General features: G+C 37.0%; 1 protein-coding gene and 1 pseudogene across 2 annotated transcripts; one reads left to right on the forward strand and one right to left on the reverse strand.

The window, feature by feature from the left end:
- Window positions 1–255: 255 nt before the first annotated feature.
- LOC141491988 (uncharacterized) lies at window positions 256–5,434 on the reverse strand. 2 transcript variants are annotated; one of them, XM_074192673.1, is made up of 2 exons: window positions 5,064–5,434; window positions 256–3,433 (listed from the first exon to the last, which is right to left on the reverse strand). In XM_074192673.1, exon 2 carries the CDS (start codon window positions 2,937–2,939, stop codon window positions 456–458), a length of 2,484 nt encoding a protein of 827 aa, XP_074048774.1. In that variant the 5' UTR covers window positions 2,940–3,433; window positions 5,064–5,434; the 3' UTR covers window positions 256–455. The 2 variants fall into 2 exon arrangements, 1 of the variants encoding a protein (XP_074048774.1); XR_012469828.1 differs by lacking the exon at window positions 256–3,433 and adding an exon at window positions 3,748–3,822.
- Window positions 5,435–10,766: 5,332 nt separating this feature from the next.
- Window positions 10,767–10,879, forward strand: LOC141492472 (U6 spliceosomal RNA; annotated as a pseudogene).
- The last annotated feature ends 2,382 nt before the right edge of the window (window positions 10,880–13,261 follow it).

A 13,261-nucleotide genomic window follows, 5' to 3' on the forward strand; every position in this document is an offset into this window, starting at 1 on the left:
GTCAGAAGGACTTGAGTTCATATCTGACTTCAATTACCTAGCTGTATGACCTTGGTAAGTCCCTTAACCCCATTGCCTTGCAAAAAAAAAATTAGTCAGGGTCCATGTGTTTCGGCTTGCAAAAAATAAATGATACAGAAAATCAGATATGATTTCTTTCAAATATATACATAAGGTCAATTGTTGTAGAAGAGATTGATTACTATGCATTCTTTCATTTTAAAATTTCTTTAATAGGGCTTTGAAAACCCCTTTAGGTGTCTTTGTCCTATGGTGTTATTGCTCTTTGTAGGTATTTTTCTTTCAAATGGCTTCTGATTTACAATTTTTTTTTGCTTGATTGGCAGGTAATCATGTTTAGAGAGAAGTCTGGTTACTCTTTCAGGGAGATGGTGACAAGTTGGTGATCTAGGTGGCACAGGATCTAAAAAGGATAAGACTGGTGGATGGACATGTTAACGGTAGGGTATAATATAATGGTGGGTTTGGAGGTACTTAATGGATGGTTTTTTTTCAGGTACCTGAAGAACAAATTTGATACCCATCTCTTCCTTAGATCCAGGCATAGGCATTGGTATGGCTAACAATCGTGCTTCACTATACTCTTTAATCTTCTTAGCATGAATACAGCCATGGGGAACCCAGGAGGCACATATTAAACAGACTGGATAACTACTTGACAATCGTGGACCAGACTTAGAATTAGGATGTTTTTTGATCTGCCTCAGGAGAATCTGTTTTTGTATATCATTTTTTATTTTCTCTTTTGGGATGGAACTAATGATTTTGTTTACGTTTTTATTAGAGATATTCCTACACCCAATTGTATTTGGCTTGAAGTACCCAAAAGACCATGTTGATGCTCCACTGTTCTTTGCCTGGTCCTGAGAAAGGGGATTGGATACAGTCTTAGTATAGTATGGGTGAGGGAACAGTTGAGGGAGAGATTGTTGATGGAGGTTTGTTGGAGTCTTCACCTCTTGGTCACAAACATGTGGAAGTTTGATCAAGTTATCAGTCAAATGGACAGCCCATTTGCCAGAACCTAATGCATCATTAGAGTCTTTTTCCAGGACCTGTGAAAATTCACATGTTTGGTCAGGATAGGATTTGGGAGAAATTTCTGACAGATAATCAGGACCTAATGGAGTCTTGGATTGGTAATCAGGTACCAATTGAGTTGAATCCTTATAATTGGGAAGAATTGCAATCTCTTTCTTGTGATCAGAATCTGATATACTACTGACCTGATGTTCAGGACTCATTTTAGTTGTGGACTTTTGGATAACATCCCTTGTAGGCTTGGTCTTTTTATCATGTTCTAGGGAAGACTTGACTTGGTAGTTGGAGTTTAGTATAGATTTTTCCCTATGATCTAAATCAAAATTAAGCTCACTATAGTGCTCAAGACCTGATATAGCCTTGACCTGGTTGAAAAACTTTGGCTGAGTTATGGATTTTTTAACAGTACCTACTGTAGTCTTAGCCTGCTTATTGTATTCTGGAGAAGCCTTGACTTCTTGGCAATTGGAATTTAATAAATATTTTTCCCTACTATCTAAGTCCAAGTTCATTTCACAGCAGTGGTCAAGGCCTAATGCAATCTTAGACTGATAGGAAGATTTTGGCTGCATTCTGTTATTTTGAAGATCTAATGCAGCTTCATCATGGGTTGGGGCAGCTAAGACTTGATGATTAAGGTCCAATGAAGACTTGGTCCAATCATCTAGGTCAAGTTCAATTTCACAGCAATGATTAACATCCAGAGCATAATTGTTTTGGTGGTCACTATCAGGTGGAACCTTAGTCTGATGGTCAATAGTTATTGCAGATTCAGTCCAGAGGTCAGAAACTGGTGAAGGTAAGACTTGACAGTCATGGTTGAATGGAACTTTGATCTTTTGGTCAGAGCCCGACGAAAATGTTATCTGATGACTGGATTCTGATGAACCCTCATAAAAATGGTCAAAACAGCTTGAAACCTGAGCCCTATTATCTGACCATTGTGCAATCTCATTGTGAAAGCCAGAGCTCAATTCAACCTTGGTTCTTTGATTATTGTTTGGCAAAATCTCAGTCTGGTGATGAGAACTTATTTCTTTCTGGTTCTGGATGTGTATATCTTTCACTTCAGCAAAATAGTTACAATTTAAAGAAAATATGGTCCTGGGTTTGGAGACTGGTGGTGTTTTTAATCCATAGTTAAGACTTGGAAAAATCTTTTCCCTCTGAACAGAATTGAGGGAAGTTTTATCAGGAAGCGTGCTCTGAATCTTATAAATGGGACAATTTGAAATCTCAGCTAGGAGATCAGAACATGTAGTAGCCTCCCTCACCAGGAATGAGGAAGATGTAGTCATGACCCTTGCCTGTTGATCATGGTCTGATGATATAATTCTAGTCCTGATCTTTGGTTTGAAATCTCTTAAAGGCCTTCCTGTGGCTCTGGTCTGGGATTGATTCAGACCTCGGTTTGTTACCACAGTTATGTCTCTAGTCCTCTCAGTGCTTGGGGAAGATATTATGGTCCTGACCTGGTGATTAGAACATGATGAGAGATTGGCTCTGTCCCTCTGAGGGTGATCCAGATCTGGAAAGGCTGTGACTATGGTCCTCTGCTGAGGTGTTGAGCAAAGTAACTGAGAAATTGCCTGTTTGTCCCTATGCTCAAGACTTGGTGATATTTCAGACTGATGACTTAAAAGTGTGGCTTTCACCTGGCAGTTGGGGAATAGTAATGGTGCAGCCATGGCCTGAGTTTTCTGGTCTGGACACTGTGGTACTTCAACTTGGAAGTCAGGGCATTGTGAAGATGTAGGGAACACATTTTGATGTGATGGACTCTCAGGTACTTGACTGCAGCCCTGAAGAATCTCAGGAAGATAGGTGGGATCTGTTTGAATATTAAGAAGGGCATTGTGCACTGATAGTTCTTCCATCTGAGGATTGACACTAAGTGGATCTAACTGCCACTGAGGACTCAACAGAGGTAGAGTTTTTCTGGTTTTGTGAGCAGGATATGGCAAACTCAGAATTACGGTTCTAGGTGCAGGTTTGGGGCATTGTGATGTTATGGATATAGCTTGTTGTTTGAGATGGGGTAATGGCACAGTTGCCTGGTGATCAGCTTCAGCTGCTGCTATACTTTTAGTACGAGGCTTGGGACGTAATGATGGGACAGCAGCTGGGGTCCAATATTCAGAAAGAGATAATTTAATTTTTGGATTGGAGATTGACTAAAGTTATTGGCATTACCCTATGACCTTCAACTAGTAATGAAGCAGAATGATGTTTAGAATGTGATAACAGCACCATCTTGTCCTGATGTTGAGGGCACTGGATCAAGGCTGCTGCTGATGAAGAGACCATATGAGTGAGGGTAAGCAAATGCTACACATGATATTACATACTCAGCATACATAAAGAAGGGCAACTGTGAAATAGGGAACAATGAAAGAGAGAGGAGAGACAATTACTAACAACAATAAGAGCTTAGATTTTATATGGTACTTTAGAACTTTCAAAGCACTTTTATGTTTAGCACCTCATATGATACTTATAACAATCCAATGGGGTAGCTAGGAAATTATTTTGCTCATTTGAAAAATAAGGAAATTGAGTTTCTGAGAAATTAAATGAATTGCCAAAGGTCATGAGACTGGTAATTGCTAGAGCTAATACTAGAACTCAAATCTTGTAATTAATAGGCGAAAGTTCTTTCCCACAATATCATACCAGTTCTGAAGACCAGTTACTTGGGATCAGCAGCAAATGTTTAGACATCACAAAAGATAGTGCCTCATGAATTTAAAAAAAATGTGACTAAAGTCAAAGGAAAAATATGATAAGAACATATGAGATGATTGAAAGCAAAATTCTCAACATTTGTTAGTATCTTCAATCTCCTTCATTCATCAGATGAAGGTTTTTCCCTTCAAAAATAATGTGGACAAAAAGTTACTCCATAAAGGTGATCTAGCTGATGATCACCAGCTTACATCCTCAGAAATAACCCTACCCTTAAAAATACTGAAGCCAAATCTTTTAGTACTTCATCAATGTAATTGCTAAAATGTCCTATAATATATAACTGAGAAATAGGTGAAACTGATCATTGGTCTTCATAATCAAGATCATTTACATTAAAATGTAAATAAACAAAAATAAAAATATCCTAGGGACATTTTAATCATAATTATGCACCATGTGCCTAAATAACAAGCGAAAGAAGAAATTTCAAATGATATTTCAAAGAATGGATCTCCTTGTTCCCCAGGATCACACCAAGTTGCCTAAAACCTAGGTTGTGGTTTTGTCAGTCCTTTTCCTTACCCTATATCTCAGCATATGATGAGATTGTTCTGAAGATTTTGTGAAAATTCTTATGTAATTAAAAACAAACTATAATAATAATATAGAGACAAGTCTGAGAAATGCCATGTCTGAATCATCCAGACCTAGTCCATATATCCTTTAGTTTGGGGAACTAGTCAAGTGTCTCATCTCCTCTCTGTCTGTCTGTCCCTACATCAAGTACTTTAGAAAATGCCAAGTTTATCACTTTTGAGAGACTTTATTCAGTAGCAGCAGAAATACTTGCCAAAGAAATTCCTTAGATTGCTTATATATGCATTCGTTCATCAACATTTGTGAACCTCTACAAACAAAAGCAAAAGGCAAAAGACCTATAATGTTGACAGATATCTAACCAAGCTTCTCTACTCCTAAATGTAAAAACTTGTCTGAAACCCAACTGGACAAGAATTCTTTCTCCAAAACAAATAGTGATCATTTGCCCCAGGCACAGAAGAAATCAATGGAAGATTCCTTTAGAATAAATCTAACATTGGGACAAATAGGGCCTGCCTACAAAGAAAACTGTCACTTTCTCATTTGTAGCACTCAATATTTTCTCAAAACAAAATAACATTTCCCATAATGTTGTAAACTAAAACTGAGAACATACTATGTTTTTAAGTTTTGTTTCCCTGGAATTTGCTTCATTTTCTGACATCATTGCCCCTAACCCCTTCCCTGCTTCCCCAAGCATGCCAACCCCTCACCTCCTAAAGTTCTCTCTGAAGTATTTTTTTCCCCTCCAGTTTAGGTTTCTTTCTCTTTTTTCTTCTGTTTTTCTTTGTTTCCTTGTATCTTCTTTAATGCTGATATTCAATAAGTTGTATAATTTAAGCAGGTTTCTTGTTACCATTTAAGATGTACAAACCTTGGTCTAGTTTTACAAGAGAGACAGAAGAAAATTGCTTTCCAACTTCAAAGAACTGGAACCTGGATGCTTTCAATATTATACCTTGTGTATAATATTGTGTTCTTCCACAGTGATGGAGCTTAGACTCCCAATCTATTCCTTCTCCTATTATTGACCTCAAAATAATGTCTATCACACTCATCTGTAAAAATTTCCAGAGACTGATTATTTTGTTAAGTCCTGATCTCAAAAGATACCTTCACCAATAGATGACTAAGAAGATTAATCCACAGAGTATCTCATAGGTTGTCAAGTTCAAAAACTTAGGCCAGACAAGTTTTTAGTGGTAAAGTTAAAACACTGATCAATTCCTCAATAACAATAAAGCAACTAAGGGAAAACAAAGTTTAGAAAAATCACACTCTTTTCTGAGAGGACTATTTCCTGGAATGAAGAAAAGCCTAGATGAGCTCATGAAGACACCTATCTATACTAGCACTAAACTATGGTTATTTACCCTAGATAGAAGCCCTGATGTCACCTTGACATCATAGAGCACAGCTGTCCATTGTCAATATGCAATACCTTGTATGAACAAGGAAAATATTTAACTGCTTTGAACCTTAGTTTCCTCATTGGTAAACCTGGAATAGACATTATCTCACAACATTCATGATTGGTCTTCTTCAAGAAGGAAGGACAAGCATCAATTGAAATCATTATTGTAATTACAAACATTAAAGCATTATGTGGTAGCTATTATCATTATACTACAATTTCAAACCTGATTAAATATACAGAAGAGTTTTGTAAAAAAGAGTAAGCTATAACTTTTAAGGAGGAATCACTTCTAAATAGGAATCACAGTTGGTTTCTCATAAGAACTGATATCTGCACTAAGGAAACTGCTATTCTGACCAATAAGGAGAAAATGATTGGTATAATAAAATTATAGGAATTTTGGAAGTGGCAATGTCTTCTTAAATATCATGACAGATGAGTAAATGAATATTAAGCATAGATTGACACAGTGGATAGAGCACTGACCCTGGAGTCAGGAGGACCTGAGTTCAAATTCAGCCTCTGACACTTGATAATTACCTAGCTGTGTGACCTTGGGCAAGTCACTTAAAAAACAAACAAACAAACAAAAGAAAGCATAGATTGACATGTACCTTGGGATCCAGCAAGGTATATTTATAAAGTTTTCAAAGTCAAATTAGGCATGATCCCTTAGCTAAAGATTTGTCAGTTCAGAGAGCCCTGTGAGTACTGTTGTTCAACAATAATAAAATTATAACAGTCATAATAACTCTAATTATAATTACAAATCATATATTACAACAATTATAATAATAACATGTAACAACAGTTCTGATGTATAAACAAATAATTCTAACAAAGAAGGAAAAGTCAAGGGATAATTATATAGTCAGATATACAGCATATAAAAATGGCCAAATTTGTCAAGGATATTCAAATGATATAAGGAAATATTTTCCAATGAACATATGGTTCCACCAAAAAGTGAAACAGACAAATCTTGAAGATGAAAAAGAAATATTAATAATAACTTGAAATTATGTTGTTAGCAAGTGAAAAGTGAAAATTCTTATGTAATTAAAAACAAACTAAAATAATATAGAAACAAGTCTGAGAAATGCAATCAAAATTTATAAAAATTCAATGCTGGCAGGGAAAGGCTGTAAGGAAACAAGGATAATATATAGTAATCATTTAATAAATATTTGCTTAATTGAATTCAAGAAAATAAATATTTCAATATTGGCAATCTTTTTTGAAAACAATTTGTTATGAAATTGACTTTTGACCCTGACCCTTGAATTAGAATTATACCCTAAGGATGCTAAAAAGAGAAACATACACAAAAATGTTCATAACAGCTTTACTCATTGTAGTGCAAAATTGACAATATATATTCTATATATTAAATGATGGTTCTGAATGGCTAGATAAAATTTGCTATAAGACTATAATGGGGGCGGCTAGGTGGCATAGTGGATAAAGCACCGGCCTTGGAGTCAGGAGTACCTGGGTTCAAATCCGGTCTCAGACACTTAATAATTACCTAGCTGTGTGGCCTTGGGCAAGCCACTTAATCCCCATTTGCCTTGCAAAAAAAACTAAAAAAATATAATGGAAAATGATTATACCATAAAATATCAAATGTGAATAATACAAATAGGGAAATAAAGTTATGCAGTCAGTTAAGTCTCTTATATTATCATACTATATGCTAGACATAAAACATACCTACTGCCTATGATGGTCAATTGACCTGAAATTTCATCCATGTAGGGAAACTATCAATGAAACTCTTTTAGTCTTAAAGAGTTACCTAGAGAACACGTTAATTAAGGGACTTAATGGCAAACCAAATTATATACAGAATCAGAAGCAACAAAACAAAAAACATATTATAACTAATTTTAAAGGGATGGTTTGTGAACACTTGAAAAACCAAAGTGATTATTAAGAACTTGCATGAGTTTATCAAGAAAAGATCATGGCATAACCACCTCATTTTTCTTCTTTGATAGGTGCATTTTAATGAAGCATTTGAAAGTTTTTCTCACAAAATCCTTGTGGTTATGGAGAAAAATGGGGGTCATATTAAAGTTTCATTAATTGGATTCAGAACTGGTTGAATGAAAGAGCCCTATGAAGTTAATTAATGGAATCATGTCAATGGAGAGGAAGCTATCCAAGAGAGTGGGGTCTTTGATCCCTACTTGACATTTTATGTGAGCATTGTTATCAGTGATTTGGATGAAGGGATTGATTGCAAACATCAATTTTATGGGTGATGCAAAAACTGAGAATTTTAATTGAGAATAGTATGATTATAATTTTAAAATATTAGAGAGTCTGATGTGGCCCCTAAAAGTTGATGTAATATGAGGAGACATTAATAAAGGCATAGTTGCTAGGAATAAGTGAATTATCACATCTCTATTCTCACTGCTGGTCAAAACACATTTAGAAAATTACAATCAGTTCTGGACATGAAAATGTAAGGACTCTGATAAGCTGGAGAGTATTTAGAGGACTACTATGCTAGTTGTTTCATATTATATGAAGATCCATTGAAGGATTTGATAGTTTGTAGTCTGTAAAGTCTGGGGCAATGAGTTTGCACAGTTATGGAGGTCCTGGCCTGGAGTCACGAAGTATCTTTCTGAGTTCAAATCTGGGTTCAGAAACTTAGCCATGTGAAATTGAGAAAGTCACTTAGCTCCCCAACTGCTTCAGTTTCCTCCTCTATAAAATGAACTGGAGAAGGTTTTGGTAGACCATTCCAAGATCTATGGCCAAAACAAACAAAAAAATCCACAAATGGGGTCATGATGCAACAAAAATCTGGAAAGGAAACTATGGTGGAGTAGAGTGGCATAATTATTGCCTTCAAGTATCAAAAAGTCATATAGAAGAAGGATTAATTTTTTTCCGTTTGGACCTCGGGGGGGGGGGGGGGGGGGACCAGGAGGGATGGATTAAATCCTACAGGAACTAAGAACACCAGACCTTTAAATGGATCAGTGATCTTATTGTGAGCATTCTCTACCATGATTGTAGTCACAATCCATCCATACTTTCCCATTCTATGTGACTCTGGAATATCTCCTCCCAAATTCATCTCAGTAGATTCATCCAGTGTCCTATGGTCTCCAATTTCTCTTGACATTTCTGGAAAATCATGGAGAACATGGAATGACAACTTATTAACTCTCAAACTTGAGCCATTTTTTTTAAAAAAATATTTTTTGGGGGCAGCTAGGTGGTGTAGTGGATAAAGCACTGGCCTTGAAGTCAGGAGTACCTGGGTTCAAATCAGGTCTCAAACACTTAATAATTACCTGGCTGTGTGGCCTTGGGCAAGCCACTTAACCCCATTTGCCTTGCAAAAACCTAAAAAAAAAATCTTTTTTTTTTTTGGTAACTTCCCTCTCCTATCACTCCATTAGTGATATAAAAATATAGTGATTTAGCAGTTTGAGAAGACTGGGAATATTTGAATTTTAAGGAATCGATAGAAAATAGAAAAAAACACATTCCAAAAAAGCATATATACTAAGATAGTCATTCAACTTTGAAGGAGAGAAAACCTGACAATAAGTTGGTTCTTGTCTTTCATTATGGATAAAAAAACAAAATGACATCACTATATTTGAGACAAATTACAGTGTGTATAATTGTGATTAATCAGACCATTATGTATGACATGTTTCCTTTGAGCTGCTTCAATTCTGCCTTCCTCTTAGATGCAGCACCCTCACTTATGAGAGTATGCCATGCAGGATGGTCCTGTGCAGTGTCTCCCATGATATTTTATCAATTCCAAAGTTCTTAAGAGAGATCTTCAGGGTGTCTCTGTATCACTGAGCGCTTGCCCTGTGTGAGTTCTCCATAGAATAGACCTTTTGGCAAGCATAGTTCTGACATTCTAACAACATGATCAGCCCATTATAGTACACTCTCTGTAGTAATATTGAAATACTAGGCAGTCTATATCAAGAAAGGACCTCAGTGTCTGGTATCTTCTGTTGCCAGGTGATCTTCAAAATCTTCCTAAGATAATTTAAAAGGAAGCAATTCAATTTCCTGACATGGCACAGGTAGACTGTACAATGTCTCCGTAGACTTTCAATTTGGTAGTCAGTCTAATACCTCTTCTCTCCCACACTTTCTTTCTGAGCCTCCCAAATACTGAACTAGCTCTGACAATGTGTGTGTCAACCTCATTATCAATATGTACCTTCCTAGATTTGCATGAACTAATGCTGAGTGAGATGAGCAGAACCAGAAAAACACTGTACATCCTAACAGCAACATGGGGGTGATGATCAACCTTGATGAACTTGCTCATTCCATCAGGGCAACAATCAGAGACAATTTGGGGCTATCTGCAATGGAGAATACCATCTGTGTCCAGAGAAAGAACTGTGGAGTTTAAGCAAAGACCAAAGACTATGACCTTTAACTTAGAAAAAAAAAACTTATTATGTAATTTTGCTATCTCTTATACTTTATGTTTCTCCCTTAAGGATATGTTTTCTTTCTCATCACATTAAACTTAGATCAATGTATACCATGGAAACAATATAAAGACTAACAGACTGCCTTCTGTGGGGGTGGGGGGAAGGAAGCAAGATTGGGGGGAAATTGTAAAACTCAAAATAAATAAAATCTTTCTTTAAAAAAATATGTACCTTCCTGGAAAGATTGTTACCAAGGTAAATGAATTTGTCCACAGTACTCAAAACTTTTCCATTTGCTGTAATCAATGATTCCACATATGGATGGTGGTACTGGCTGATGGATAAGTTTCCATAAACCCTCATGACTCATGCTATCACAGGTTGTGTTCAGATCTATAAATGTTGGATACAGACCTCTGTTCTGTTCCTGGCATTTTTCCTGGAGTTCTCGGATAGCAAACACAATATAAATTGTTACTTCACCCTTTCTGAAGCCACACTGACCCTCAGGGAGCTGACCATCTTCTAGGTGAAGGATCAGCCTATTGAGAAGGACTCTGGTGCTCACTTCGGCAGCACATATACTAAAATTGGAACAATACATAGAAGATTAGCATGACCCCTGTGCAAGGATGATATGCAAATCATGAAGAGAAAGAGTGGCAAGAATATTACTAGCAATGATCAATAGAGAAATATCCCTGTGACTGTCACAGGACAATCTATTCCCTTTACAATGATAGATGATGGAGGTATCCTTGAATTCTTAAGGCATAACCTCTTCATGCCATATAAACTGGAAAATTTCAGTCAGATTTTGGATGAGCAATGAACCCCCACCTAGTAGACCTTAGTTGGAATAGAATCAGTACTAGGTGCTTTGCCACCTGAAAGGAGCCTAATGGCATTCAAAACCTCTTCTTCCATTGGAACATCAGTTAGGGACTGATTGACATCAACTTGGAAGTAAATGACTAATGGCTTCTGCACTGACTGATGATGGTCTGTTAAAAGCACTATGGAATAATCTTTTTTATTTTTGAAAGATTTTATTTTGAATTTTATAATTTTCCCCCCTAATCTTGCAGTTTTGTTAGTCTTTACATTGTTTCCATGGTATAATTCAAAAAATAAAATAAAAATAAAATAAAAGCACTATGGAAGTGTTCAATCCATCTCTCTAGGATCTTGTCCCTTTTGTTAATCAATATGGATCCATCACCACTGAGTAGTAGAGATGCATCATAAGTCTTTGACCCATAAATAACCTTCTGGGCATCATAAAAGCATTTTGGTTTGTTACTGTCTGCATAAAATTGAATTTCATCTGCCTTCTTACTAAGCTAGGAGTCCTGCATCTCTACAAGCTTCGCTTATACTTTGCTTTTGATGGAATTAAATGCTGTCTTCTTAGAAGTGGATGAACTATCATGCTGGTATGAAGTTTTTAATTTAGCAGCTTCTGTATTTCCCCATCATTTTCATCAAACCAGTCTTGCTATTTGAGAGTGTTCTGGCTCAGATTAGCAAATGCAGTGCCGTACACCAGATCTCTGAAAGCTTCCCACTTTTCTTCTGCTCCCCTATTGAGTAATGGTTCAGTTTTCCCTCCAAATTGTTCCTGCTCAGAGAGACACTTTAATCTCTTGACTTTAATTCTTCTAGTAATCATTTTGTCTTGGGGTTGCTTCTTTGGCTGAATGTGAATATTTAGTTTAGAGAGGATAAGTCTATGATTAGTCCAGTAGTCTGTACTACACATTCATTGCCTTTGTCACTCTCACATCCCATCTGTCTCTGTTCCTTATGATCACATAATCTATTAGATGCCAATGTTTGCTATGAGGGTGCATCCAGGAAGTTTTATTGCATTTCAGTAAACAGAAGATAGTGTTTATGATGGGGAGGTCATGAGGTACACAAGTCTTCAGTGGAAGATGACTACTGCTGTTGCTGTTTCCATTCCTCCCAAAGACTCCCTGCCATATCTAGTAATCTGAGCCTGCTCTAGCATTAAAGTCACTCAGAATTATGAGCTTATCCTCTTTTGGTACATTGATAATAAGGGTCTCCAAGTCTTCATAAAATTTTTCTTTAACATCATCAGTGTTTGTCATGGTGGGAGTATAGGCCCTCATGATGTTGGCATGGCTTTTTCCTGGAAGTGTCAATCTCATTGTCATGAGTCTGTCATTCACTACTTTTGGTAGGCATTCAAGAATATTGACTAGATTAGTTTGGATTACAAAACCTACCTCAGCTTCACAGTACTCCCCTTCACTGTGTCCACTCCAGAAAAATGTGTATCCAATTCTGACTTCAGTAAGCTGGCCTTCATTTGCCAGCCTTGTTTCACTCAGGGCTGCTATTTGGATACCTTACCTGCTGAGCTCTCTTACAACAAGAGCTGTTCATCTTTCAGGTCTATTGGATCTTGTGTTGTCTATGAGTGTGCACACACTGCATACACTGATGGGGACTGGAATCTTCTTTGAGGAAGTTTTCATAGATTATTTTGTATTTTGATCACACTGGGATCCCCACTTGCTGCAGTAATCAAGCCAGGGTTGGGTAAGCAGAGAATTTTTAGGGCACCTTTTCCAGCCCCTTCCTGACATCAGGAGGTGAGCAGTATGATCCTTAAAAGGTCTGCTCAGTCACCCAGGGGGCTGGCCAAATCTTACTTCTGTTTTCAGTGAGGAAATGGCCCTGGGTCGCCTGTGTGCAGGGTTGTGACTACAGCTCCCAGTATATCCGCACCTGCTGCTTCGTCACTTGCCTATCACCACAGGACTCTGAGGAATTGTAAAGTTTGGGTGATGTCTCTTGTTGCGTGCATAAATTTAATTTTAAGTGAGGTAGAACTGCACAAAATCATCTGCTCACTCTCTCTTCCAAAATCATCATGATCCAGCATAGCAAGACAGAGTCAAGACAATGGTGATGGCTTTAGATGCAGTGGATAACTTTGGCATCTTAGATGTCTAACCAAGTTCTAAGTGCTCCACAGCACCTGCTTCAAATGGTTTCATGACCAGTGGAACAAAGTGTTCTC

The sequence above is a fragment of the Macrotis lagotis genome, chromosome 6 (assembly GCF_037893015.1).
Source record: "Macrotis lagotis isolate mMagLag1 chromosome 6, bilby.v1.9.chrom.fasta, whole genome shotgun sequence".
Classification (NCBI taxonomy): Eukaryota; Metazoa; Chordata; class Mammalia; order Peramelemorphia; family Peramelidae; genus Macrotis; species Macrotis lagotis.